This window comes from Patella vulgata, chromosome 5 (assembly GCF_932274485.2).
Source record: "Patella vulgata chromosome 5, xgPatVulg1.2, whole genome shotgun sequence".
NCBI classification, from domain to species: Eukaryota; Metazoa; Mollusca; class Gastropoda; family Patellidae; genus Patella; species Patella vulgata.
Window position 1 is genome coordinate 41,457,086 of NC_065883.2, and position 25,945 is coordinate 41,483,030.

General features: G+C 35.0%; 1 protein-coding gene across 7 annotated transcripts in view; it reads right to left on the minus strand.

Moving 5' to 3' along the window:
* The window catches only part of LOC126820655 (zinc finger CCCH domain-containing protein 14), a 355,618-nt gene that overhangs the window by 290,268 nt on the left and 39,405 nt on the right, over positions 1–25,945 (minus strand). For all 7 annotated transcript variants that reach the window (XR_007680058.2, XR_007680057.2, XR_007680059.2 and 4 more), the window contains exons 3-5: positions 20,439–20,553; positions 18,591–18,631; positions 14–421 (exon numbers count right to left, since the gene is read on the minus strand). Coding sequence is in view for 4 of the 7 variants with exons in the window: in XM_050548757.2 (XP_050404714.1) it covers positions 14–421; positions 18,591–18,631; positions 20,439–20,553 (564 nt within the window). In the remaining 3 variants the exon portion in view is untranslated. The remainder of the gene's footprint in view (positions 1–13; positions 422–18,590; positions 18,632–20,438; positions 20,554–25,945) is intronic.

Here is a 25,945-nt window from a genome sequence, read left to right on the forward strand (position 1 = left end):
TTCAATATTTTACCTGTGTCAGCTCTAACTAATAATTCAGGTTCTACATCATCTACCACATGTTCAGGTGTTATTTCTATTGGTTCCAGTGTCTTCTTCAATGATTCATCTGCTGTTTGAGATATCTGTAGTACTGGTACATCATATGTTTGTACTACTGATTCATCAGCTGTTTGTCGAATAGGAGTATCATCTACCTCTACAGTAACATCATCTTTTTCTTCTATGGTCAAGATGTCTTCACTATCAGATATTTCTCCAGGTTCATTTTTAACATTAATAACAATTCCATGATCTGTAGATTTCTCACACTTTCCTTTCTTTTCCTTGGTCTTCTTGTCTTTTCCTTCATGTTTACTCCTTTTATGACTAGAAGATGAGTCCATTTGCTGGCCTTCAGGTTTTATATCTGTTTTTGGATCTGATGGTTATAAACAAATAAAATTTAAAATTTGGGTTTTTAAAGATATTAATTAAATATGAATACTCAAAAAATCTACTAAATTCCCTATATTTTCACATCCTTTGGGAATACGCATAGTCTTTGGACCACAAAAAAGCCCCTGTCCAAATTTTATAAATTCATGAGTAATTGATGAAGTTATTGAGACTCGAGAGGCTCAAATTACCTACAAAACAATTTATTGAAGTTTAAAAAGTATTAAACAAGTGGACATACTCAAATTTCCCTCCGCTACCTCATAACAAAGACCTTTTTTACATAATTTGTGTATGGACATATATTTTATAAGATAGGTTGCCAGGCAACAAAATATACGCCCACAGCAGCTAAATCGTCCGAGCGGTCGACAAGGGTTGTCGCATATTTATTCCTTTGTAGGTAATATTTAATCAGATCAGATTATAAATTTTGTCGTTTGAGGGTTTACAAGGTTCTACAAACTGAAACAAGGGTCTCAACTCTGGAAGTAATCTACAGAAATTGTTGAAATTTGACAGGCTTTTTCATTTTACTAATTTAAATAATGCATATAAATTTCATACAGATCACATGATCACTTTTGTCATTCAAACGTTCACAATCGCCATATATATTTCATACACATCAGATGACCACTTTTGTCATTCAAACGTTCACAAGGTTCACAACCGCCATAACTCTAGAAATTATTGACGGAAATTGCTGAAATTCAATAGACCTGTTTCACAAATTTAAATGATGCATAAAAATTTCATACACATCGGATGATAACTTTCATCAATCGAGCATTAACAAGGTTTAACAAAGTGAAACAAAGGCAATAACTGTAGAAGTAATTATTGTAAATTGCTGAAATTCAATAGGCTTTTTCGTTTCACTAATTTAAATCATGCATATAAATTTTACAAAGATCGGGTCATAACTTTTGGCGTTAGGGCGTTCACAAGGATCAATAAAGTGAATCAAGGGCCATAATTCTAGACATAATAAACGGAAATTGCTGAAATTCAATAGGCTTCTTCGTTTCACTAATCTTAATAATGCATATAAATTTCACAAAGATTGGGTGATAACTTTTGGTGTTGGAGCGTTTACAAGGTTCAATAAAGTGAAACAAGGGCCATAACTCTAGATGTAATAAACGGAAATTGCTGAAATTCAATAGGTTTCTTCGTCTCACTAATTTAAATAAGGCATATAATTTTCAGAGAGATTGAATGATAACTTTTGACGTTAGAGCGTTCACAAGGTTCATTAAAGTGAAACAAGGGCCATAACTCTTGACGTAATAATCGGAAATTGCTGAAATTCAATAGGCCTCTTCGTTTCACTAATTTAAATCATGCATATAAACGATTGGGTGCTAACTTATGGCCTTAACCGCGTTCACAAGGTGCAGTCAAGTGAAACAAGGGCCATAACTCTAGATGTAGTAAACAGAAATTGCTGAAATTCAGTAGGCTTCTTCGTTTCACTAATGTAAATAATGCATATAAATTTCAGAAAGATCGGATGATAACTTTTTGAGTTAGAGCGTTCACAAGCTTCAATAAAGTGAAACAAGGGCCATAACTCTAGACATAATAAACAGAAATTGTTGAAATTCAATAGGCTTTTTCGTTTCAATAACTTAAATATTGCATATAAATTTCACAAAGATCGTATGTTAACTTTTGGCATTAGAGCGTTCACAAGGTTCAACAAAGTGAAACAGGGGCCATAACTCTAGACCTAATAAACGGAAATTATTGAAATTAAATAGGCTTCTTCATCTCACTAATGTAAACAACATATATCAATTTTAAAACAATTGGATGATAACTTTTGGCGTTCGAGCGTTCACGAGAAATTGTGGACGACGGTCCGACGGGCGGGGGCGACGGCAATATACGTCCACATTTCAATGTGGGCATATAAAAATGTGACCCGTGGTGGCAAATTCAGTCGCAATGAGGAAATTTTAAAATTTTAGTTATTCTTATCTTTACAGTCTCCACCTCAATACCTTCAAAATGATGTATAGTTGGTATGAACCGGGCCAAATTGGCTGAGCTATATCTGTTTTAAGTTGCCCAAGTCAGAAAAGGTAGTTTTGAGAAAAAGCAAGTTAAAGATGTTGGTATGTTCTAAAACAAAATTACATAGCAACCACGCCATATTTTTGTTATATTTTCGTTTAATATTACTCTCAGTGTTATAATTTAGACCGTCTTCATTAGCCCAGTATAGGAGCAGAACAGTAGGACGTTAAACCCCATTTCATTTCATTTCATTTTATAATTTAGAACAAAAGAGAATAGTCCATAAATTAGTAATCTAGGTTTAGTATATCATAACTTTTGCGGGAATAACTTCTGTTAATCTCACCGATTAATTAGCACCTTTGTGTTAGTGCTCGGGTATGGAGCGGAATTTCCCCCATAATTCTAACTCCTAACCTAGTAATGCGTATGCTAATGTGCTTACTTCTATGCATGTAACTTCTTATTAACGCATGTTAAATTGGCTATTTACACATGTAGAAATATTATATTATATGACATAGCTTTTAAATATTGCAGTTAGAATTTGTATTTTGTTTTATTTCCATTATTAGGGTGACCCACCATAAATGAATATCTCCAAATATCTCGACAATTACGCCACAATATTTATATATATGCCAAGCCTCAAATCAGTTTCACACAATTATAGTCACTAAATAAATGATCATGTTCTACTTAATAAGCTATGACCATTAATCATCTATAAATAATAGACTGAAAACTGGTTCCAAGTGTCGTCCATAACATCCAGACACTTTTGAGTAAAAGATAGGTTACGTGCCCTTGTTTTGAAATTAGCCTCGCTTAACCAGTCTATCGACCATTCTACGTCTGATTGACAGGTCGGGATAATCAAGACTACTTTTTTACGAAACATAACAAAAAGCTAGAACAAGAAATTGAATTTAGAAATAAGCACTTTAGACAACTCAACAATTGTTTTAAGAAACTTGTAAAAGTAAAATGAAACTACTGCTAGTATCATGTTCCTGCTAAAGAAAGTGATTCAGAGATAGTATTTGTACTAAACCAAAAGAAGCCGCTCTTAACGGTACAGTTAATGATAAAGCAATTTAAAAAATAAAACAAACATATTTTCTAAAGCTGCTGTAATAACCAAGAAGCTAAATTTTACTGCTATTCAAAATCGTCAACAATAGATTTTTTACGGCTGTAATAGTTGATATATTTGTAGAGAATTGCACGTGCCATGGCTATTTATCGACTCAAAGAGAGTGCGGGGTAGTCAGAAATCAGTTCGAGACACGCAACTGAAGCGTGCACATTTAGCCGTGTCGAGACCAACTTTCTGTAGAGTGCACGGGTCACCCTACCATTATTACTTTTAATTTACTGTAGCCTGGTTTGTTTCGTTAACATTATGACATTTCACAAATGTTACGTGATAAAGGTGTCATAATTCTAAGCTCAGTTTGGTAACAGATGGCGCTGTTTACAATTGTATGGAGGCTGAGTGGGGACATGGAAAATCTCCCCTTTTTATAACCCGACAGATAAAGATAGGTTGCCAGGCAACGAAACATACGCCTACAGCAGCTAAATCGTCCGGGATCAGAAGGTTCTATTAACTGAAACAAGGGTCTCAACTCTGGAAATAATCTACAGAAATTGTTGAAATTTGACTGGCTTTTTCGTTTTCTAATTTAAATAATGCATATAAATTTCATACACATCAGATGACCACTTTTGTCATTCAAACGTTCACAAGGTTCACAACCGCCATAACTCTAGAAGTTATTGACGGAAATTGCTGAAATTCAATAGACTTCCGTTTCACAAATTTAAATGATGCATATAAATTTCATACATATCGGATGATAACTTTCATCAATCGAGCATTAACAAGGTTGGACAAAGTGAAACAAGGGCAATAACTCTAGAATTAATAAACAGAAATTGCTGAAATTCAATAGGATACAGATCAGATAATAACTTTTGTCGTTAGAGCATTCACAAGGTACAACAAAGTGAAACAAGAGCCATAACTCACGGCGTAATTAACGGAAATTGCTGAAATTCAATAGGCTTTTTTGTTTCACTAATTTAAATGATGCATATCAATTCAATTTCAAACAGATCGGATGATAACTGTTGTCATTAGAGCATTGACAAGATTCAACAAAGTGAAACAAGGGCCGTAACTCTAGATGTAATTAACGGAAATTGCTGAAATTCAATAGGCTTCTTTGTTTTACTAATTTAAATGATGCATATAAATTTCATACAGATCGGTTGATAACAGATCGGCTTCTTCGTCTCACTAATGTAAACAACATATATCAATTTTAAAACAATTGGATGATAACTTTTGGCGTTAGAGCGTTCACAAGAAATTGTGGACGATCGACGGACGGACGAGGGCGACGACAAAATATACGTCCACATTTCAATTTGGGCGTATAAAAACATCCATTTGATTGTCCTGTATCCCGAACCTGTTATATGTTCCGACAGGATCCTCGTCACCTTTCCTACTACGGTAGGTATTAAGTTTTGAATTTTTAGGAACGCCCTTACCAGAACGTTCATTGTTAGCATTTTTGGGTGGATCTCCACCAATCGGTTGCGGAGTGGGGGGCACAATCTCCTCAATCTCAGACTCCCCAGACTTATTAGCAGTCTCCAGCACTCCAGAAGAAATTAACAGAAGTTTTTGAAATTAAATAGGCTTCTTCATCTCACTAATGCAAATAACATATATCAATTTCAAAACAATCAGATGATAAATGTAGTCTGTAGAGTGTTCACAAGAAATTGTGGACGATGGAAGCATGGACGGACGGACTGACAGGGGTGACGGCAATATACGACAACATTTCAATGTGGGCGTATAAAAATCATAAAATATTTTATGTGTACAAAAGCAAACTATTCTAGATATTTTTTAAATCAATAAATAGGCTTCCTTGTAGTGCATTTTCCCTAATACTGCTATATTGATTGATTTGGCCTATTTTGTTTCTAAAAGAACAATAAAATATTTAGTAATAACTCTTAACTTCATGCAATAGAGTGAATAAATAAATATAGATAGGTAATGATTAGTTTAGCTTATCTTTTCCCCTCAAAATTATGAAATAATTTACGCACACAAGTAAATTATTTTTGATATTATTTTAGTTTTCTATCGATATTCAGCATTCTGCAACCTCCCTTTGCGGAAAATCCGTGTAAACTCTATGGAAGCTGCAGTTTATTAAAAAGATATTTTTCATCTTCGATGTGAAGCATTTGGGACAAGGGGGGGGGAGGGGGGCTCTATCGATTTTCACTGTTATTCGTCCATTTCTTGCACAGATTAGGAAGAAGCTTGCTTAGGGAATTCACAGCGTGTGTGTGTGTGTGTGTGCGTTGGGTTGGGGACGGGACGGTGGGGGTGGCGGGCGGCTTTTGCTGTAAGTTAAGATCTGAATTATCATTTCCTGTTTCTCAATCCAATCTCAAATAAAATAAGATATTGTTTATAAACCAATACAAACAGAAAACAAAGAAACTCTGTTAACTGGTGTATTTCTATATTACTCAAATATTATCAGAATAATTTACTGTTGTACGTAAAACATTTTATATATCTTTAGAGAAAAAAATGGCCTATTACTTCTCTCAAAAATATCGAGAACGAATATTACAAAAAAAGATGCTAAATCAATCGGTATGGTCGTATTAGGGCAAATGCACGACAGAGTAGCCTATTTATTCATCTGAAACATCTAGAATAATTTGCTTTTGTACGTAAAATATTTTATTAGTTTTGACAGAAAAATTTTGTTATGTCTGACGGATTATGAAAAGGGTGGGATTTTACATGTCCCAAATGAACCACCATATAGTAAACAGCGCCATCTGTTAGCATAATGAGCGTTGCAATTATGACTCCCTTTTAACCTGTTGCGATAAGTCATAATTCTAACTCTCATTATGGTAACAGGTGGCGCTGTTTACTATATGGTGGCCCCTTGAGGACATGTGAAATTGTGCCTTTTTTATATAACCCCAAAACACGACATTTTTTCTTTCAAACATAGGTACAAAAGTAAATCATTCTCGACAATTCTGAAAGAAAATTTAGGCTATTCGAGATATTTATCATATACACATACATTTTAAGTTGGCTGGGGATATTTGCCTCATGTGGTAAGACAATCCAGAGACTATTTGCCACATGTGGCAAGTCTCCGTACCACAATTATCAACCGATTTCAATGAAACTTACAGATAACAATAACATTAATAACATCTCAGAGTAGGTAAAATTTCGACCACTTCCAGTTAGCGGTTTCGGAGATATCAGGTTACCACACATTTCATGTGGCACAGCTAGTGATGGGATTTCAAAAATTTTCTTGTCGGACATTTTTACCGAAAATAAAGGGACATAACTCTTATCGCTGTTTAAGATGGCAATTTTTAGACCACACACAAAAACAGTTATCGTACTTTAACTGCCGGAAGCTTTTTTTCTTTTAAGTTTAATCAGATTTCTTTCAAACAAGGACAACTTTGCTCTGAAAATTCTAAACACACTTCGAACAATGCAATTTTGATAACTTCCTTCTAAAACCGGCAAGTTCGTAGGTACATATCACTTACCGTCATACAGCCGAAGCTAGATGTAGAGTAACAGAATCTGCCGAGGTTTCCCTGAGTGCTGTAACCGCGTGCTAGCAATATCTAGTATTTTTCGGATATGCGTGTGCGTGAAATAGCTTTATTTAACGCTCGCTTGCACCGAAGTGATATCGCAGATGAATTATAATGACTGTCTATTGATCTGGGCGTTATATATACTCTTACAATATGTGACTTCGATGACTAGTTTATACATATTGTCGGCTCACATCAATGCGATTAAAATGTCCTACAATGCAGAAACCACGAGGTTAACACGAAGATTAAAATTATAATGGATTGATGAATAGTCCGACAAAGGGGAAACAATGGCTTCTGTTTAAGATTAGATTAATGAATTGTCCGACAAAGGATTAAGTCAGTCAATCAAGGCAGATTAAGTAGTTAATCAAGGTAGGTTTATAGACCGTATAACACGATAAATACGTTGATCACTTAATTACCTAATCAATCCAGCGTATTAACAACGATAATCTGGTTGAGTGGTAGTTATACACTCAGTAAACTATATTAATTTCGGAATTTTGAATATTATTCACCATGTCTTGATGTCCCATTGGGCATATTCCCGGTCGGACAATTTTGGGCGTTTGGAAAAAAGATTCGGACAAGTTCGGAATATACGGGCGAAATCCCATCACTGAGCACAGCTACAGACCACAATTATCAATCGATATCCATGAAACTTACAGAACATTAATAATATCTCAGAGTAGCCAAAATTTCAACCACTTCCGGTTCGTAGTTTCCGAGATATCAGGTTACCACGCATTTCATGTGGCACGGCTACAGACCGCAATTACCTAGCGATTTCAATGAAACTTGCAGATTATAGTTACATTAATAATATCTCAGTGTAGGCAAAATTTCGACCACTTCCGGTTAGCGGTTTTCGAGATATCAGGTTACCACACATTTCATGTGGCACAGCTACAGACCACAATTATCAACCGATTTCAATGAAACTTGCAGATTATAATTACTTTAATAATATCTCCGAGTAGCCAAAATTTCGACCACTTCCAGTTAACGGTTTTCGATATATCAGGTTACCACACATTTCATGTGGCACAGCTACAGACCACAATTATCAACTGATTTCAATGAAACTTGCAGATTATAATTATTTTAATAATATCTCAGAGTAGCCAAAATTTCGACCACTTCCGGTTAGCAGTTTTCGAGATATCAGAGGTTACCACACATTTCATGTGGCACGGCTACAGACCACAATAATCAACCGATTTCAATGAAACTTACAGATTATAATTATTTTAATAATATCTCAGAGTAGCCAAAATTTCGACCACTTCCAGTTAGCGGTTTCGGAGATATCAGGTTAGCACACATTTCATGTGGCACGGCTACAGACCACAATTACCAACGGATTTCAATGAAACTTGCAGATTATAGTACATTAATAATATCTCACAGTAGCCAAAATTTCAACCACCTCCAGTTAGCGGTTTCCGAGATATCAGGTTACCACACATTTCATGTGGCACGGCTACAGACCACAATTATCAACCGATTTCCATGAAACGTACAGAATATGATAACATTAATAATATCTCAGAGTAGCCAAAATTTCGACCACTTCCTATTAGCAGTTTCGGAGATATCAGGTTACCACACATTTCATGTGGCACGGCTACATAGCACAATTACCAACCAATTTCAATGAAACTTGCAGATTATAATAACATAAATAATATCACAGAGTAGCCAAAATTTCGACCACTTCCGGTTAGCGGTTTCCGAGATATCAGGTTACCACACATTTCATGTGGCACGGCTACAGACTGCAAATACAAAACGATTTCAATCAAAAATTGCAGATTAAAATTACATTAATAATATCTCAGAGTAGGCAAAATTTTGACCACTTCCGGTTAGCGGTTTCGGAGATATAAGGTTACCACACATTTCATTATTAACGTAATTATAATCTGCAAATTTCATTGAAATCAGTTGTTAATTGCGGTCTGTAGCCGTGCCACATGAAATCTGTGGTAACCTGATATCTCCAAAACCGCTAACCGGAAGTGGTCGAAATTTTGCCTACTCTGAGATATTATTAATGTCATTATAATCTGCAAGTTTCATTGAAATCGGTTGATAATTGCGGTCTGTAGTCGTGCCACATGAAATGTGTGGTAACCTGCACTAAGGACCCGGTATCATTCAGATTTGATGATGAAAAAAGGAAAGAAACTGAGCTTACCATCTATAATCTAATACACATATTCAGTTAATAGATTGCCATCAAAAGGAAAGAAACTGAGCTTACCATCTATAATCTAATACACATATTCAGTTAATAGATTCATCAAAAACCGCCCAGTTTGTGCACCAAATTATAGAATGAGATCAATAAGGGCGATGAATCGTTCGCCAAATCCCCAAAGAGTCCTCCTACTTCCTAACACAAAACCAGTGATTTGGAACTGAAATAAAGTTTAACGCCCTGCTGTGTGCAATGCCAGTGGATTATGTATGGACAGGTGCGCTATGCCCTACTCTTGGTGCATGCCATTGGGTTTTCATCCCATTAAGACTGTTCCACAAATGACAGGTGGAAAGCACGCCGGAAAACCCGAGGAACTTTCTCTTCCAACTCCGGGAGCGAACCTGAGCCCTCCTGGTTACCGAGCCAGTGATTTACTCACCGAGACATCGTGGCTCCCGATGATTTGGAAGCCTGGTTCGATATAGATTACTTCAAAGAGATCAAAAATACTCTACTTGTGTGCATAGAATATTTCATAATTTTGAAGGGAAGAGATAAGCTAAACTAAGCATTGAGGGTCCACAAGGTTTTACAAACTGAAACAAGGGCCTCAACTTTGAAAGTAGCTTACAGAAATTGTTGAAATTTGACAGGCTTTTTCGTTTTACTAATTTAAATAATGCACATAAATATCATACAGATCGGATGATCACTTTTGTCATTCAAACATTCACAGGGTTCACAAAGTAAAACAAGGGCCATAACTCTAGAAATAAATGACGGAAATTGCTGAAATTCAATAGACCTCTGTTTCGTAAAATTTTAATGATGCATATAAATTTCATACATATTGGATGATAACTTTCATCATTCGAGCATTAGCAAGGTTGAACAAAGTGAAACAAGGGCCATAATTCTAGAAGTAATTATTGTAAATTGTTGAAATTCAATAGGCTTCGTGGTTTCACTATTTTAAATAATGCATATAAATTTCAGACAGATTGAATGATAACTTTCGACAGAGCGTTCACAAGGTTCAATAAAGTGAAACAAGGGTCATAACTCTAGATGTAATAAACGGAAATTGCTGAAATTCAATAGGATTCTTCGTTTCACGAATTTATATAATGCATATAAATTACACAAAGATCGAATGATAACTTTTGGCATTAGAGCTTCTTCATCTCACCAATGTGAACAAGATTTATCAATTTTAAAACAATCGGATCATAACTTTTGGTGTTAGAGCGTTCACAAGAAATTATGGACGACGGGCGGACGGCAATATACGTTGAAATGGAGATGTATAAAAATAAAAAATCGCATGCAAAAGATCTGCAAAAGTTCATCACTGTACTGCAAAATCCTATGAAAATTCACTAAGCCTAAACACAGAAAACACAATTTGTCTTTTTTAAATCTTCAGGTGTCCTAATTTCACTTCTAATTTATAAAGTTCAGGTTTCACTTTAAATTCTGTCACTGGAAATCTCAATTTGGTAAATTGGTATACCTTTTCCTCTTCTTGGATTTCTATTGGTCTGTTTCAGCTACCATAGTGTCAAGTTGAAACTGTCTTTTTTTTTCTTCTAATTTGAGACAAAATTCAAATTTTATCCGTCAATCAAACATGTCATTGCCATCAGACTAAGAACTAACTATGCCTAATTTTATTATTAACTCTTACTTTTAATTAAAGTTAAACTTTATTTAATTATTAATTAAACTCTGATGTGTCTCTTTAATTATAAATCTCCAAACTAACTATTATTAACTCTTACTTTTAATTAAAGTTAAACTTTATTTAATTATTAATTAAACTCTGATGTGTCTCTTTAATTATAAATCTCCAAACTAACTTTGACCTCTTGACCTTAACTTAGTAATCTACAATTTTATAATTTTATAATTTCTGTCTGTGTTTTAGAATTCCGCCAAAGAATTACATTATTATTTTATATTTCCCCGTCACAGTTATGTGACCTTTTTGACCTAATACACCAATACATGAAACAGGCCGCGCGTTACCCATTCCATCATAGTGCACAGCTCAAGCCAAATAGTTTCATTCAACGCACCAGTGAAATCACGTGACTTTCACACGTCAAATTTAACACAATGTGAAAACTATTGTTTATAATAACCAGAGATCATGTCAAATTACACATTCTTAATCACCTCGCATGAACAATTTAAAGCAAAATTTAATAAATGACACAAAATAGCATTTAGCAAATATATATTTAATGTTTATATTACGTTTCTAAAGCAAAATTTAATTAAATAAAATTATATACGGATACAATTTACTGTATAATCTCCCACTTATCTAAAGATAGGTTGCCAGTAAGGATGTAACGGTTCAAAAATTCTTGAACCGGTTAACTGGTCGTTAAAAACCCAACCGTAACCGGTTAACCCATAAAAATTTTCTATCAAAATATTTGGTGTGCCAAAATAAGACTTGATAATATATTTTTAAATATTTTAAATTAGAAAAAGTCCGTGCATTACCATGTTTTTATTAAGAACAGAATGAATAAAAACGGGGGGATGCACAGGATTTTTCTATTTTTCTCGTTTTCGCTTATCTAGTGACAGCCAATTCTATTTTCGAATTGTGAGATACCCTCTCACCATCCCATATAATAACTTTTCAACCTCAACGGAATTATCAGTGAAATGAAATTTGATCGTTTGTCTGTTATCGCTTGTTGCATCAGTCTGATACATAGAAGGATAACTCGTGTTTGTCATGTTTGGCGTCACTTCCCGTTTCTTCACGTGCTTGTTACACATCTCCCGTAGCAATGATCTCTGTGTTAAAATTATATTTGGAATGTATTTAACCAGTTCTATCACATATGTAATTATGGCTGACACCAATATTGTCCTTTAATGGTTGGCAGCCAGTGCTAATATCGTATACAAATGTCAAAACTTTGAGCTGGGGAATTTAGAGTCATTAACTTCTCGAGACTTATTACAAATGACAAGTGCTATTTGAAATATTTATGTGGTCTTAGTGAAAGAAAACAATGTTGTGGCCATCATTCCTGGGTTTGAAAGTCAGGTATCATATGAAAACAAATACCGATTAGTAATTTTTTGAACCGGTTCAACAGTGCAAACGAACCGTGACCGGTTAACCGAGTGACTGTTTACATCCTTAGTTGCCAGGCAATAAAACATACGCCCACAGCAGCTAAATCGTCCGAGCGGTTGACAAATGTTGTCGAATATTTATTCTTTTGTAGGTAATTGGGGGAATTTAATAGACAATTTCATACAGATGACATTATAATTTTCGTCATTTGAGGGTTCACAAGGTTCTAAAAACTGAAACAAGGGCCGTAACTCTGGAATTTATGTACATAAATTGTTGAAATTCGACAGGCTTTTTCGTTTTACTAATTCAAATAATGCATATAAATTTCATACAGATCGGATAACTTTTGTCGTTCGAACCTTCACAAGGTTCAACAAAGTAAAACAAGGGCCATAACTCTAGAAGTAATTGACGAAAATTGCTGACATTCATTAGGCTTCTTTATTTCACTAATTTAAATGATGCATATGAATTTCATACAGATTTGGTGACAACTTTTGTCGTTCAAGCGTTCACAAGTTTCAACAAAGTGAAACAAGGGCTATAACTCTAGATGTAATAAACAGAAATTTCCTGAAACTCAATAGGCTTGTTCGTTTTACTAATTTAAATGATACATATAATTTTCATACAGATCGGATAATAACTTTTGTCGTTTGAGCATTCACAAGGTACAACAAAGTGAAACAAGGGACATAACTCATGGCATAATAAATGGAAATTGCTGAAATTCAATAGGCTTCTTCTTTTCACTAATTTAAATGATGCATATCAATTTCAAATAGATCGGATGATAACTGTTGTTATTAGAGCGTTCAAAAGATTCAACAAAGTGAAACAAGGACCATAACTCTAGATGTAATTAACGGAAATTGCTGAAATTCAATAGGCTTCTTTGTTTTACTAATTTAAATGATGCGTATAAATTTCATACAGAGCAGATAATAATTTTTGTTGTTAGAGCATTCACAAGGTACAACAAAGTGAAACAAGGGCATTAACTCACGACATAATTAACCGAAATTGCCGACATTCAGTAGGCTTCTTTGTTTCACTAATATAATTGATGCATATCAATTTCATATAGATCAGTTAATAACTGTTGCCATTAGTAGAGCGTTCACAAGATTTAACAAAGTAAAACAAGGGCCATAACTCTAGATGTAATTAACGGAAATTGCTGAAATTCAATAGGCTTCTTTGCTTTACTAATTTAATTGATGCCTATGAATTTTATACAGATCGGTTGATAACTGTTGTCGTTTAGAGCGTTCACAAGGTGCAACAAAAAGAAACAAGGGCCATAACTCCAGAAGAAATTAACAGAAGTTCTTGAAATTAAATAGGCTTCTTCATCTTACTAATGCAAATTTCAAAACAATCAGATGATAAATGTAGTCTGTAGAGTGTTCACAAGAAATTGTGGACGACGGACCGAGGCGACGGCATTATACGACATTTCCAAGTGGGCGTATAAAAAGTGTCTTATTCTTACCTTAACCACGTATTAAACTCGTATTAATGACTTTGCGATAATCTCACAATTTAATGCGGCGTTAATTTTAGTTTTCCCAGGAAGGCGACGGCATTATACGACATTTCCAAGTGGGCGTATAAAAAGTGTCTTATTCTTACCTTAACCACGTATTAAACTTGTATTAATGACTGTGCGATAATCTCACAATTTAATGCGCCGTTAATTTTAGTTTTCCCAGGAAAAACTATACCTACATCCCTAGATTTAACCCCAAAAAATTGTTCTTCCACCAGATTTTTTTTCCACCAATTTGTTTTCCTTTTCTTCTTCCGGGGTACTCAATGTTTTAGTCACGTGCACCAAATCAAATATGTATTCTTCTTCCAAATTTCATCCAGGGTACTCGATCTCGTAGTCACGTGCACCAAGTCAAATATGTAGCCCCATGGGTCTTCTGTCAGACGTGGAGAGGGGCATTGATCAAACCGGTTGCCACATCCTACGTATGACCTATGCATCTTTTCTTACTACATATTTTAGTAGCCTTGTGATCGCCTAGAATTTGTCTCTAGCTGTTTTTGCTTCCTCTTCACGTTGTGCATTTACTTCTTACTGTTTTCTTAAGATGTATGTATTCCAGGAATAACAATGCAACAGTTCATTTTTACATTTTATATATCACAGCTGCTTACATATGGTACAATGCATAATAGAATAAAGTCATTCTCAAACACTAGCCAGTCAGGCTCGCTGGGCGGGTCTGCTGATAGAAACTGCTACATCTTTTCCCTTCCAGAACATGTCTGCTGTCTGCTCACAAATATGATAGTTTTGTAGCTTGGATTTTGGACCTTCAATTATCTAAATCTAATTGGTCAAATATGATGTAAAAAATTAGAGAGATTGGTTAATTCAGCCAAATAACGTCGAAACCCACCCTTATATGGTAATGGAAATTTACTGGAGAAACTTCCCATAAGATATCTGTTATCAACCTAGAATTGAATGTTTACCACATTATAACTCTTTTATATGTAATCATCTGTCACTCATTCGCTCACTTGATTTAAGTACAAATATGTGAATCAACTAAGATATTAATTAATACAATATAATGCTATCATTAATTATAAGAGCAAAAATTCTAGCAATATTAATACACCGGTACAATTAGAATTTTAAGATTTTTTTTGCCACTTAACAGAAAGAATTGGAGAGAGAGAGAGAGAAATGGGGTTTAACGTCCACTTGACACAAACTAGGTCATTTCGGGACTAACATGGTTTAATTTTATTTCAATAATTTGCTTGCGCGTAGGGGTCTTTAGCAGTGGGAGGAAACCGGAGGACCCGGAGAAAACCCACAAGGTTGGACAGGCGAAGGAAGAATCGGAAATACCTCAAAACATTAACGCCAAAATCAAATTCTTATCACTACTTACATTTTTTTTTTATTGCAAATTGCGACCTGAGAGTGTGTGCCCTGAACACAGCCATGATACCACAGTGCACCGTGCCGGGTGTCTGAACGAGTATATTTATGTATTGTATCAGTTTTAAAACTCGTTTGTATTCGTTAAAGATGGGATTAACGGTAATACTTAGGCCATATATATAAACAAGCCAACAAAATAAATAGATGACACATATTAATTAATAGCACATTTATTTTTTTCAAAAGTATCAAGCTATACACTAAGTTTTATCACTCTATATCAAATAGAATCAAGATTATCTTGTCCCAAAGCTTAGCTTCAGCTCGAAATGTTAATCACTGAACTCAGTTAAGGTATTCACCTAATGAGCATCTACATCAAGTTTAAATATTCTACCTCAATTAAAAGCAGAGTTGTTATGTTCCAAAGTCTTGACTGCTTATTGGTCCTTAGCCTAAGCAGAAAATTTTCACCATCGAACTTAGTCAAGGTAATGATATAATGAATCTATATTCGGAGTTTCATTGCTCTCACTTTATTATAACTAAAGTTATCAACCAATCAGATTGCTTATCTCTGCTTACCGTAAGCATACAATGTTCATCATCGAACTCCATCAATGCATTCACCTAATGAAAGCCTACACCAAGTTTGATTGGGTTTAAGTCATAACATTGACTTCGTTGTTTTGATGATGTGCGAAATGTGGTACGACGTGGGGTCTGAGAGAGCTTGATCAATGTAGCGCACTGCCGCCTCCTCTCCCTGGACCAAGATTTTCGAACACCACAGGACCCACTCTCTGGTTCAGGCCGATTCCACCCCAAACCATTATGCATTCGACCTCCCCATTAGTCTCATTCCATGACACATTGGGTAGAATAACGCTGGCCAAATCGACGCCATATTCTGACCCTGCCATCTGCAGTTGATACGCAATACAGACTCTCATCTGTGAACAGAACAGTTCTCCATTGCCTGTGTCGCCAGTTCTGGGGTTGTTGGGCAAACGACGTTCACATCGATGGTGAGGGGTGAGGATCGATCCATAAGGTCTATGGCAAATGATGTTCTCTCTGGTAAGATGTTGTCGCACTGTATTGGTACTGATGGGTCTTTCATGTGTTCTCAGGTGCCTGTGTGAAGGGATTCTGCATGTGCTGCCGCAAAACATGGCGGTCTTGTCGCCTTGTTGTAACCCTTGGTCCACCAGTTCGGGGGCGATCATCCATGGTGTTCGTGGCCTGAAAGCGTTGCTGAAGCCTGTAGTTGGTCCGAACATTGACCTGGAAGTGATTCGCAACGGCTTGGGCAGTGTGGCCAGCGTCGAGTCTTCCAAGCACCTAGTTCCTCTGAGCGATCGTGAGTCGTGGCATGCTGCCGACGTTGTAGTGTGAATGATTCAAGCAAGTTGGAGATGTGGTCACAAATATACAATAAAAAAATTTGGCAAGTTTTATGCAAAGCGTCTATTCAGAGTAACATACCAACCTGATGTTTCTTTTGCTGCTTAGTATATTACATAAGGAGATTGACCGGTCGTTCTGCTGCGTGCATTCAAAAATAACTAGTTTCGCTGAGAAGATAGGTTGCCAGGCAACGAAACATACGCCCACAGCAGCTTAATCGTCCGAGCGGTCGACAAGGGTTGTTGCATATTTATTCCTTTGTAGGTAATTGGGGGCCTTTACAAGACAGTTCCATACATATCAGATTATAAACTCTGGAAGTAATCTACAGAAATTGTTGAAATTTGACAGGCTTTTTCGTTTTACTAATTTAAATAATGCATATAAATTTCATACAGATCACATGATCACCTTTGTCATTCAAACGTTCACAAGGTTCGCAAATCACCATAACTCTAGAAGTAATTTTTGTAAATTGCTGAAATTCAATAGACTTCGTTGGTTTAAATAATGTATATAAATTTCACAAAGATCCAATGATAACTTTTGGAATTAGAGCGTTCACAAGTTTCAATAAAGTGAAAAGAGCCATAATTCAAGACGTAATGAACGGAAATAGCTGAAATTCAATAGGATTGTTCTTTTTACTAACTTAAATGGCACATAAATTTCATACAGATCGCCAGTTAACTTTAGAGGTAAGAGCGTTTACAAAGTAAAACAAGGGCCATAACTCTAGAAGTAAAAAACGGAAATTGCTGAAATTCAATAGGATTCTTCTCTTGACTAATTTAAATGACACATGTAAATCTCATATAGATAGTATATCGACTCATTTTTGTGAAAATCTCAATTTCGATCAAAATCAATATTTTCACTTGTTTTGTCTGTAGCTCATTATTAGCATTCAGACTCATTTTGCCAGCACGGGTCACAAATACAGACATTTTAACAAAAATTTAACATTATTTTTTATGCTAAAAATCTATAAAATAAACATTTAATCCAGTCATTAAAGTTTGAAACAACCACAGCTTGACATTTGTTCCAAGGGTTGCACACAGTTTGAACGCCATGTTTCGCTTCACTAACTTTTCACGAGACAGTAATAAACCAAGTCAAAAAGATCTCAAAATATAAGATGTATAATCCATAAAAATATTCTAGATACAGATCTATAAATGTTACACAGGAGATTTTTTATCAATATATATTTAAGATTTATGGAAACCTTGTTGAAAATCGTTGGTCTTCCCCTTTAAACACTGTGTATAAATTTAAATAGAAACTGTGGGGGGACTGCACCACACAAAATTTACACAAAAACAAATACACGGACAAGACATCATACTCAGGAAAACACAATCAAACAGACAATTCAAAAAAAGTGAATGGATCCGGGGGCTTGCCGTAAGCGTCCACTGCGCTGTACAGTCCCGGGTCTGTAGTGACACAGACTTCACTCAAATTTGAAAACAATCAGGAATACAACCCAAAGAAACCATTGTTCAGTCAATCGGATATTAACTTTAGCCTCTAGAGCGTCCACAAGATTTTTTGAAGTGATCAAGGGCCATAACTCTGGCAGTAATTATCGAAAATCACTCAAAAAATCAATAGGCTTCTTTGTCTCATGACCTTAAACACTTTGTATATATCTAAAGTCAATCGGATATTAACTTTAGCTTCTAGAGTGTCCACAAGCAATTGTGGACGCCGGTCGGACGGAGGCGACAACAATATACGACCACATTTCAATGTAGGCGTATAAAAACAAACAAAATATATCTCACCTCCACCTATAGATTGCAGTTTCTTTAGTAATTCATGTAGCCTATAACAACAAAATCCACATATAAGTCTCATGTATAAACATCCTCATTATCTGTTTGTTTCTTCCCCATAACGGATGGACAGGGGTGACGACAATATCTGACCCCCCCCCCCCGCCGAAATCCCCAAATAAATAGATGACACATATTAATTAATCGCTCATTTATTTTTTTCAAAAGTATCGAGCAATCAAACTATACACTAAGTTTCATCACTCTCTATCAGATAGAATCAAGATTATCTTGTCCCAAAACATCGACCAAAGTTATTGTGCCCCAAAGCAGACAATGTTCATCGTTGAACTCCATCAAGGCATTCACTTAATGAATGCCTACACCAAATTTGAACATTCTACCTCAATTACAAGGAGAGATATTGTGTTCCAAAGTCTCGACCAATCAAATTGCTTATAGCTAGTATAGTGTTGAGAATCGGATCAAGATTTGTGATCCGAATACTTTCGTTTGCTATCCGAATACTATTCGGATAATTCGGAAACGTGAAATTCTTGAACAAAATCACATCAAAAGTTCATATACTCATAATTTCTTACTTATTTCAATGTTTATGAGTGTCTGTGTATGCCGAGTATGAAATCTTACTTTCGATTTGCAAATTGTTTGAGTCGCGAAGAAAAAAACGTGCCTACCTTTAACTGCAATTATTAAGACTATCCATGATATCCAAAAAAATCAATGAGGTGAATAAATTTGTGTATAACTACTCCTGTAATCTGCGGCCCTCCCACTTAACATTTTTGCTCAATCAACACGAATGAAAAAAGTAAAATAAAAACATCTAACATTTATTCTGCCATGGTCATTTGCCTCATTCTGATAATCTACTGCTATTCAACCAATCAGTAAGTGAGAATAAACGTGACCTAGGTCATTATGAATAAATTTCATTGCGGGAAGTCTAAACACAGTGTTAACTTGTATCCGGTAAACCCAAGAAGTAGCTTCTATCTAGCGTAAACCAGCGCGAGGAATGAATGAATATTTTTTTATTTAGACTACTGTTTTCGTTGCACTGCATTAATATTTTTATTAGTTACTATCGCTAAATAATACGCGTGATATTAACATTTATGTTCAAAGATGCGTATGTGATCAATAGCATTGGGGAAAATTTCAAAGTAATCAGATGTAAAAATGGCTAAATATAGAGCATACGGAATGTCAGAAGACTGTAAAGGATAGTAAAATAATTCGGATAACTATTATTTTTATTCGTTAATGGATATCCGAATAGTAGTTTCAACACTACTTATCGCTCTGCTTACCCTCAGCAGAAAATGTTCATTATCGAACTTAGTCAAGGTATTGATGTAATAAAGCTATACACCAAGTGTCCTCACTCTCACTTAATTAGAATTAAAGTTATCGTATACCAATCAAATTGCTTATATCTGCTTACCCTAATAAACACCTACAACAAGTTTGAACATTCTAGCTCAATTAGAAAGAGAGTTATTGTGTCCAAAAAAGTGTGAGTGGAAGACAGACAGACGGACGAACCAATTTTTAATAGTCCCCTGCTTCCTTCGAAATGTGGGCGTATATAGAAGTAATTTATCCTGTCAGCATGCTAGCAATTCACTATCGATACCCGGACACTACCAATTTGCGATGATGTCAATGTGAATATTAGTTGGGGGAATCAGCAAATCACAATGATTTATAGAAGTTCAATAGGCCCAGAGTGTTGTGTATGTACATTTCTAAAACTTTACTTTTTATCTTATAGAGATCATTATAAAATTAGATTGTAATCAAATGATGAAGTGGTGGCAAATAAAATCTTACCATGTTGTAAAGACTTCCGTTTTTGAACCAAGAAATAGTTCCAAATCATCTGTCATTTGTTTGGGGGATTTTTTATTGGCCACCATCACCATGATATAATCTGGTAATTCTTCATCTGCAAGTTAAAAAAGAATTAATCATACATGTATATGATTACTTGCTACTGTAAAAGTTAACTGAAAGTACTTATAAAGGAGAATAAAGTAAAACTTTGTACCAGGGAAGCTATTTTTGCCTGAAACACAATTACCCATTTTATGGGCTTGACATAACAGGACTAACCCTGATAATGTATTTACATGTCACATACAGAGTGGAATGCACAACATAATTCAAACTCTTTAAAACAGTATTAAGTAATGCTTATGCTTACTTCAATATAGCGTATTTCTGACATACAGTAGTTTGGATATTTGCAGGTGTAGAAATATAACTTATTTCTTAAATGTTATTGCCCTTTCCAGTTACTAAATGCCTCTCAAAGAATATTATAAACTAATGTTTTTAGTATGTATAGAAAGTGGTTAGAAATTATACAGTTGTTATTAATTACTAGGTATGTAACTAGCTGTAGAAGATGTCACTACTGGTGTAAAAGCATGAATAATTATAACTCCTATCATTATTGAATACACAATAGTAGCTTGTAAGCTTGTGTGGACCACTATTGTTTTTGTTAAGATTATTAGGGTTTCACACTGCGTAGCTTGTCTGAAACACTAGTATTTGTTAAGATTATTATTCTTCTATTGTGATTATTAGGCTTTCAGACTTATTATTATTATTAATATCCTTTAACTCTTTTTAGGACAAAGTACAGAATTATACTCTAAGACTGCAATGATTCATCGATGAATCGGTGAACTACGACGATTTAAAAATCCATGATGCACGACATGTACAATCAATGGCCGTATCACAATTCGTTATCAAAATAATAATTTCAGAACAATAGACTGATATTCCTTTAAATGAATAAATAAGTCCATGAGCAAAATAACTTTTTTACTTTCAGCTATTTTGTCAAGATTTAAATATCAGCCTGGTTAAGCAAGTCGTGCTGGAAATTAAGTTACGTTCAAATCACACACTTGAATAATATGCCTGAAGAGCCGCCATAGCGGTGAAAATGTTAGCATAAAAATGTAGTCTTATTTTGCCATCTTTAATTTCAATTATATATATATATTTGTGGTTGTGCTAATAATTTTGGATATATATATATATATATATATATATTGAATAATCTACCAGAAAAAGTGAAAGAAGATATAATACTCGCATCCTTTGATGTCGTCAGTCTATACACTAGTATTCCACATGATCTAGGAAAAGAAGCAATTTCATTCTGGCTAAACGAATCAGAGGCAACAGGGAGATGATTTCCAACTCATTTATTCTAGATGCTATAGAAATCATCCTCAAAGAGAATACCTTTAAATTTGATGACGTAGATTACCAACAAAAAAGGCCCAGACCTACGCAACGCTAGTCATGGGATACCTAGAACAAAAATTATATGAACTATTCAGATAGAAATACTCAAGCGAAGAAACAAATATACTCAAACAAAATTTCAAATGATTTTTTGACAATTTTTACTCATGCCACCCCAAACACACAAAAAAGAGTATTCCGTTCAACCTAGCTCGAAGAATATGCACAATTATGAAATACATTAACCTAAGACATTAACCTTACAGAGTTACATCATTTCTGCTTAAAACAACAATATCCAAATCACTTGATTAACAATGCAGAGGAGGATTTAAGGGGGGGGGGGGTGCGAGGGGCACGCACCCCCCCTAATTTTCGACAGTGCCCTTTTTTACTGCTGAAAGTGCCTTTTCTCAGACCCAAATATGTCCGTTCCCAACCCGTTGCAGGGATCCCAAATGACTCAAACCATTGATTCAAACACACCAGTCTGGTCTAATTAATGCTTCCACTTTCAAACGAATTCTTGTTGTTTAGCTGACGGTACCCTAATCCTATAGAGTGACTATAGACAGACATCTTGTGGAATTGGCGACGTATACATCGATGCATCATCGATGCGCATGAGTGCAACTTGATGTAGCATTGTTTCATGTGTGGACAGTACAAAGTACAAGTTACAAGGCTTAAATAGTGAAGTGGCTAGGGAATAGATTCGTCTTTTTCCCCATCATAATGCCTCGCTCGCCCTGGACAATTTTCGAGCCGCATGTTCAACTGGCTTTTTTGCTCGATTTTAAGGCTCTTTTCAATGATTTCCGAACGTTTACTTAGACGAAAATATCAGCCAAATAGCTCTTGGAATGGCTACAGATGCAGCGTGCCCCGTCTCCGTGGTCAGTGCCCTCATTTTGCGGCGCCCCCCCCCCTTTTCAAAATTCCTAGATCCGCCCCTACAATGGAATAAAGAGAGCCAAGGATATTGAAATAACGGAATTGCGCCAGGTAAATGATCAATCGCCAGAAAAAGTCCTCCCACTTATTATCACTCAGAACCCAAACAATCCGTCAGTAAAAAATAAGATTAGAGGAAATATGAATATTTTAAGAGGATCCGAAAAAATGAATAATATCCTCTCACACATCCTCGGTTACCCAGTGTACTCATTCCATTCTACTCCACTATTTCCTGGGTTAATCTATGCGGGAGACACGTTTTCAAGTTATCCGCTCTTGATGATCGTGCTATTTTTATCGACCAATCCTATAAATTGTTATTTGAAAAGGAAGTTGGCAAGGTAATTAACTCATTGGACAATGTTAGGAGTTGGCCTCTTCTAAATGCGTAATTATTAACAACCAATTATATATTATGTTAATGAAGACCAGACGTTCATATAATAATGTAGGGTCATTAGTTTTAATTAGAATCGTTCAACAACACATACAACAGATTTTGATAATAAAATTAAATATAAATAGATTATAAATATATACATTATTTACATAAATCATTCAGTAAATGGACATGAATATGGTTATCTACCCTTATAAAAACGAAGGCGAAACGATTGGTTTGTAAACTGCTTTCTGATTGGTTCGTAGACTGTAGCTACATTCTAGGCCAGGGCAGATAATTTGAAATCGTGGAAACCCTATGAATTAACCCAGGGAATAGTGGAGTAGAATGGAATGAGTACACTGTTTTGTGCCCACACTTCGTAGAGTAATTGCAAGTAGCTTATTTAATGACGTGGAAGCGGCATGACGTCATTTTGGTAAAGTCATCGACATCACATTGGTTAACCCAAAACAGTGTCTTTCTAATTCTTTTGACGATAAGCCGACCCGCTTTTAGTAGAAAGAAATTATGAAAATAAAAAAAGAATTATTTTATTTTATTGGGAAAAAATCCTCTTGCTTTCTAGTCAAAAATTCTTTTGACGATGAGCCGACCAGCTTTTAGTAGAAAGAAATTATGAAAATAAAAAAAGAAATATTTTATTTTGGGGGAAAAATCCTTTTGCCTTCTAGTCAAAAAATAAAATGCCCGAAATTCAATGACTTATAGTTTGAACCAATAAACCAATGTGTGACAGATTTTTGGCATAGATCATTATCTTTTTAATTATTTTTTCGGGAATTGAAAAAACTTTGAATTGACAAATAGATAAAATAAGATCAATGTATATAGTAGCTGTTACTAGCGGACGGGAAAACGCATTTATATGGATGTCTAATTCTTTCACACGATGGATTCTCGATTCCTGCCGTTGGTGATCGCGGTAGCCCGGCTTATTAAGGCGACATATGTATATTTTTGCATAATATACGCATTAAGGCGACATATGTATATTTTTGCATAATGTACGCATTAAGGCGACTTTATATATATTTTTGCATAATAGATGCATTAAGGCGACATATGTATATTTTTGCATAATATGCGCATTAAGGCGACTTTTTGTATATTTTTGCATAATATACGCATTAAAGCGTCTTTATGTATATTTTTTTTTATATTTTGTAACATGCGCAAAATCTAATATTGCGGTACAGACGAAGCAAGGGAAAATATTGATATAGGATCATCACTCGACATAGCTTCCAATGTGTGGATTGGATCTCGCCTAGCTATATATATGTGAAATTTTCTGCAAAATCCATTTGGAGCAAACATTCCTCTCAGGTTTCTTCATTTTATATGGACTTCTCAGATTTCTGGTCCGTTCCCTATCAACATTATCATAATCCACCTGATTTACAGCTGATTTAAATTTTTCTTTTCGTATTTGCTGTCTCTATGCTGTAGGTGTGGCTATAACTCAAAGAATATATGAAACTATATAATGCAATAAAATTCCATACTTACTAAATGCTTGAATTTCGAAAAAAAAATTGTAATTCCGTCACGAAAGAAACATGTAATTCTGTCACGCATAAATTTGGGAATTATATTTGTGATGAGAAAATTTTTAGAACATACTTCAATACTGGAATGCGTTTCCACATAGGAAATGAGTTTTTATAGAGATATGACCAAAATTAACATTTTTAGAAAAATAAATATCATACTTAGCGAGACGGAATTACACCAATCGGTAAAAATAAAGATAACTTTTATCAATTTACGAAATCATATTCAGTCACGAAAATCTTAATAAATTGTATAACATAATAGTGTAAACATAAGGAAAGCACTGATATATAACATACCCATCTCTTCTGTTGTTTCACACAACTTAAAGACTTCAGAAGAAAGGTCTTGAAAATTTGTATTTGGCTCGTCTAATTACTTTCCTGTGGCGCGTCAAAATAAAAATTTCAGCTAAAAATTGGTCGCTTAGAATGATAAACTTTACATACACAATTCAAACAAGTGGTTGCCATGCAAGATGAGCCCAAATTTGGCAAGACATAGATAGAGAGCAAGCTAAAATTAAAAAGAAGCGATTTTTCGTATAATCAGTGGCCATAATCCAGGACGTTACAGTCCGATATGTGTGAATATCTACAGGAACCTAGATCTTCGGGATATAAACATATTTTAAGTTTCATAAAAATCAGTTAAAGGGCGGCCATTTTGTCCAACAGTTTTGATCAGATTTTTACGAAATTCGAACTCAACCTTCATTGATGTGTAAACGTAACAATGTTTTAAAAACTTTTTTTTAAAATGGAATACAAATTGTGACTTCTAGTGGGACCACAAGCTAAAAACATTGATATTTCGAACAATCAGGGTCCATAATCCAGGAAGTTAAGTTCGGATATACGCGGTTATCGAAAGGAGCCAAAATCTTAGTGATATAAAGATAAATTTAAAGTTTCAGCAAAATTGGTTCAAAATTGTGGCCTCTAGAGGGCCCACAACCTTGATATACCATACTTTTACATATGCGCAGGAGGGGCGGCCATTCTGTCTGGCAGTTTTGGTACGATTTTCAATTAATTCAAACTCAACAATGTTTAGGGTGTAACAGTGATATATTCAAACGGTTTGTTTTTAAATCGGATAAAAATTATGACCTCTAAACGACCACAAGCTAAAAACGTGATGTTTCGTATAA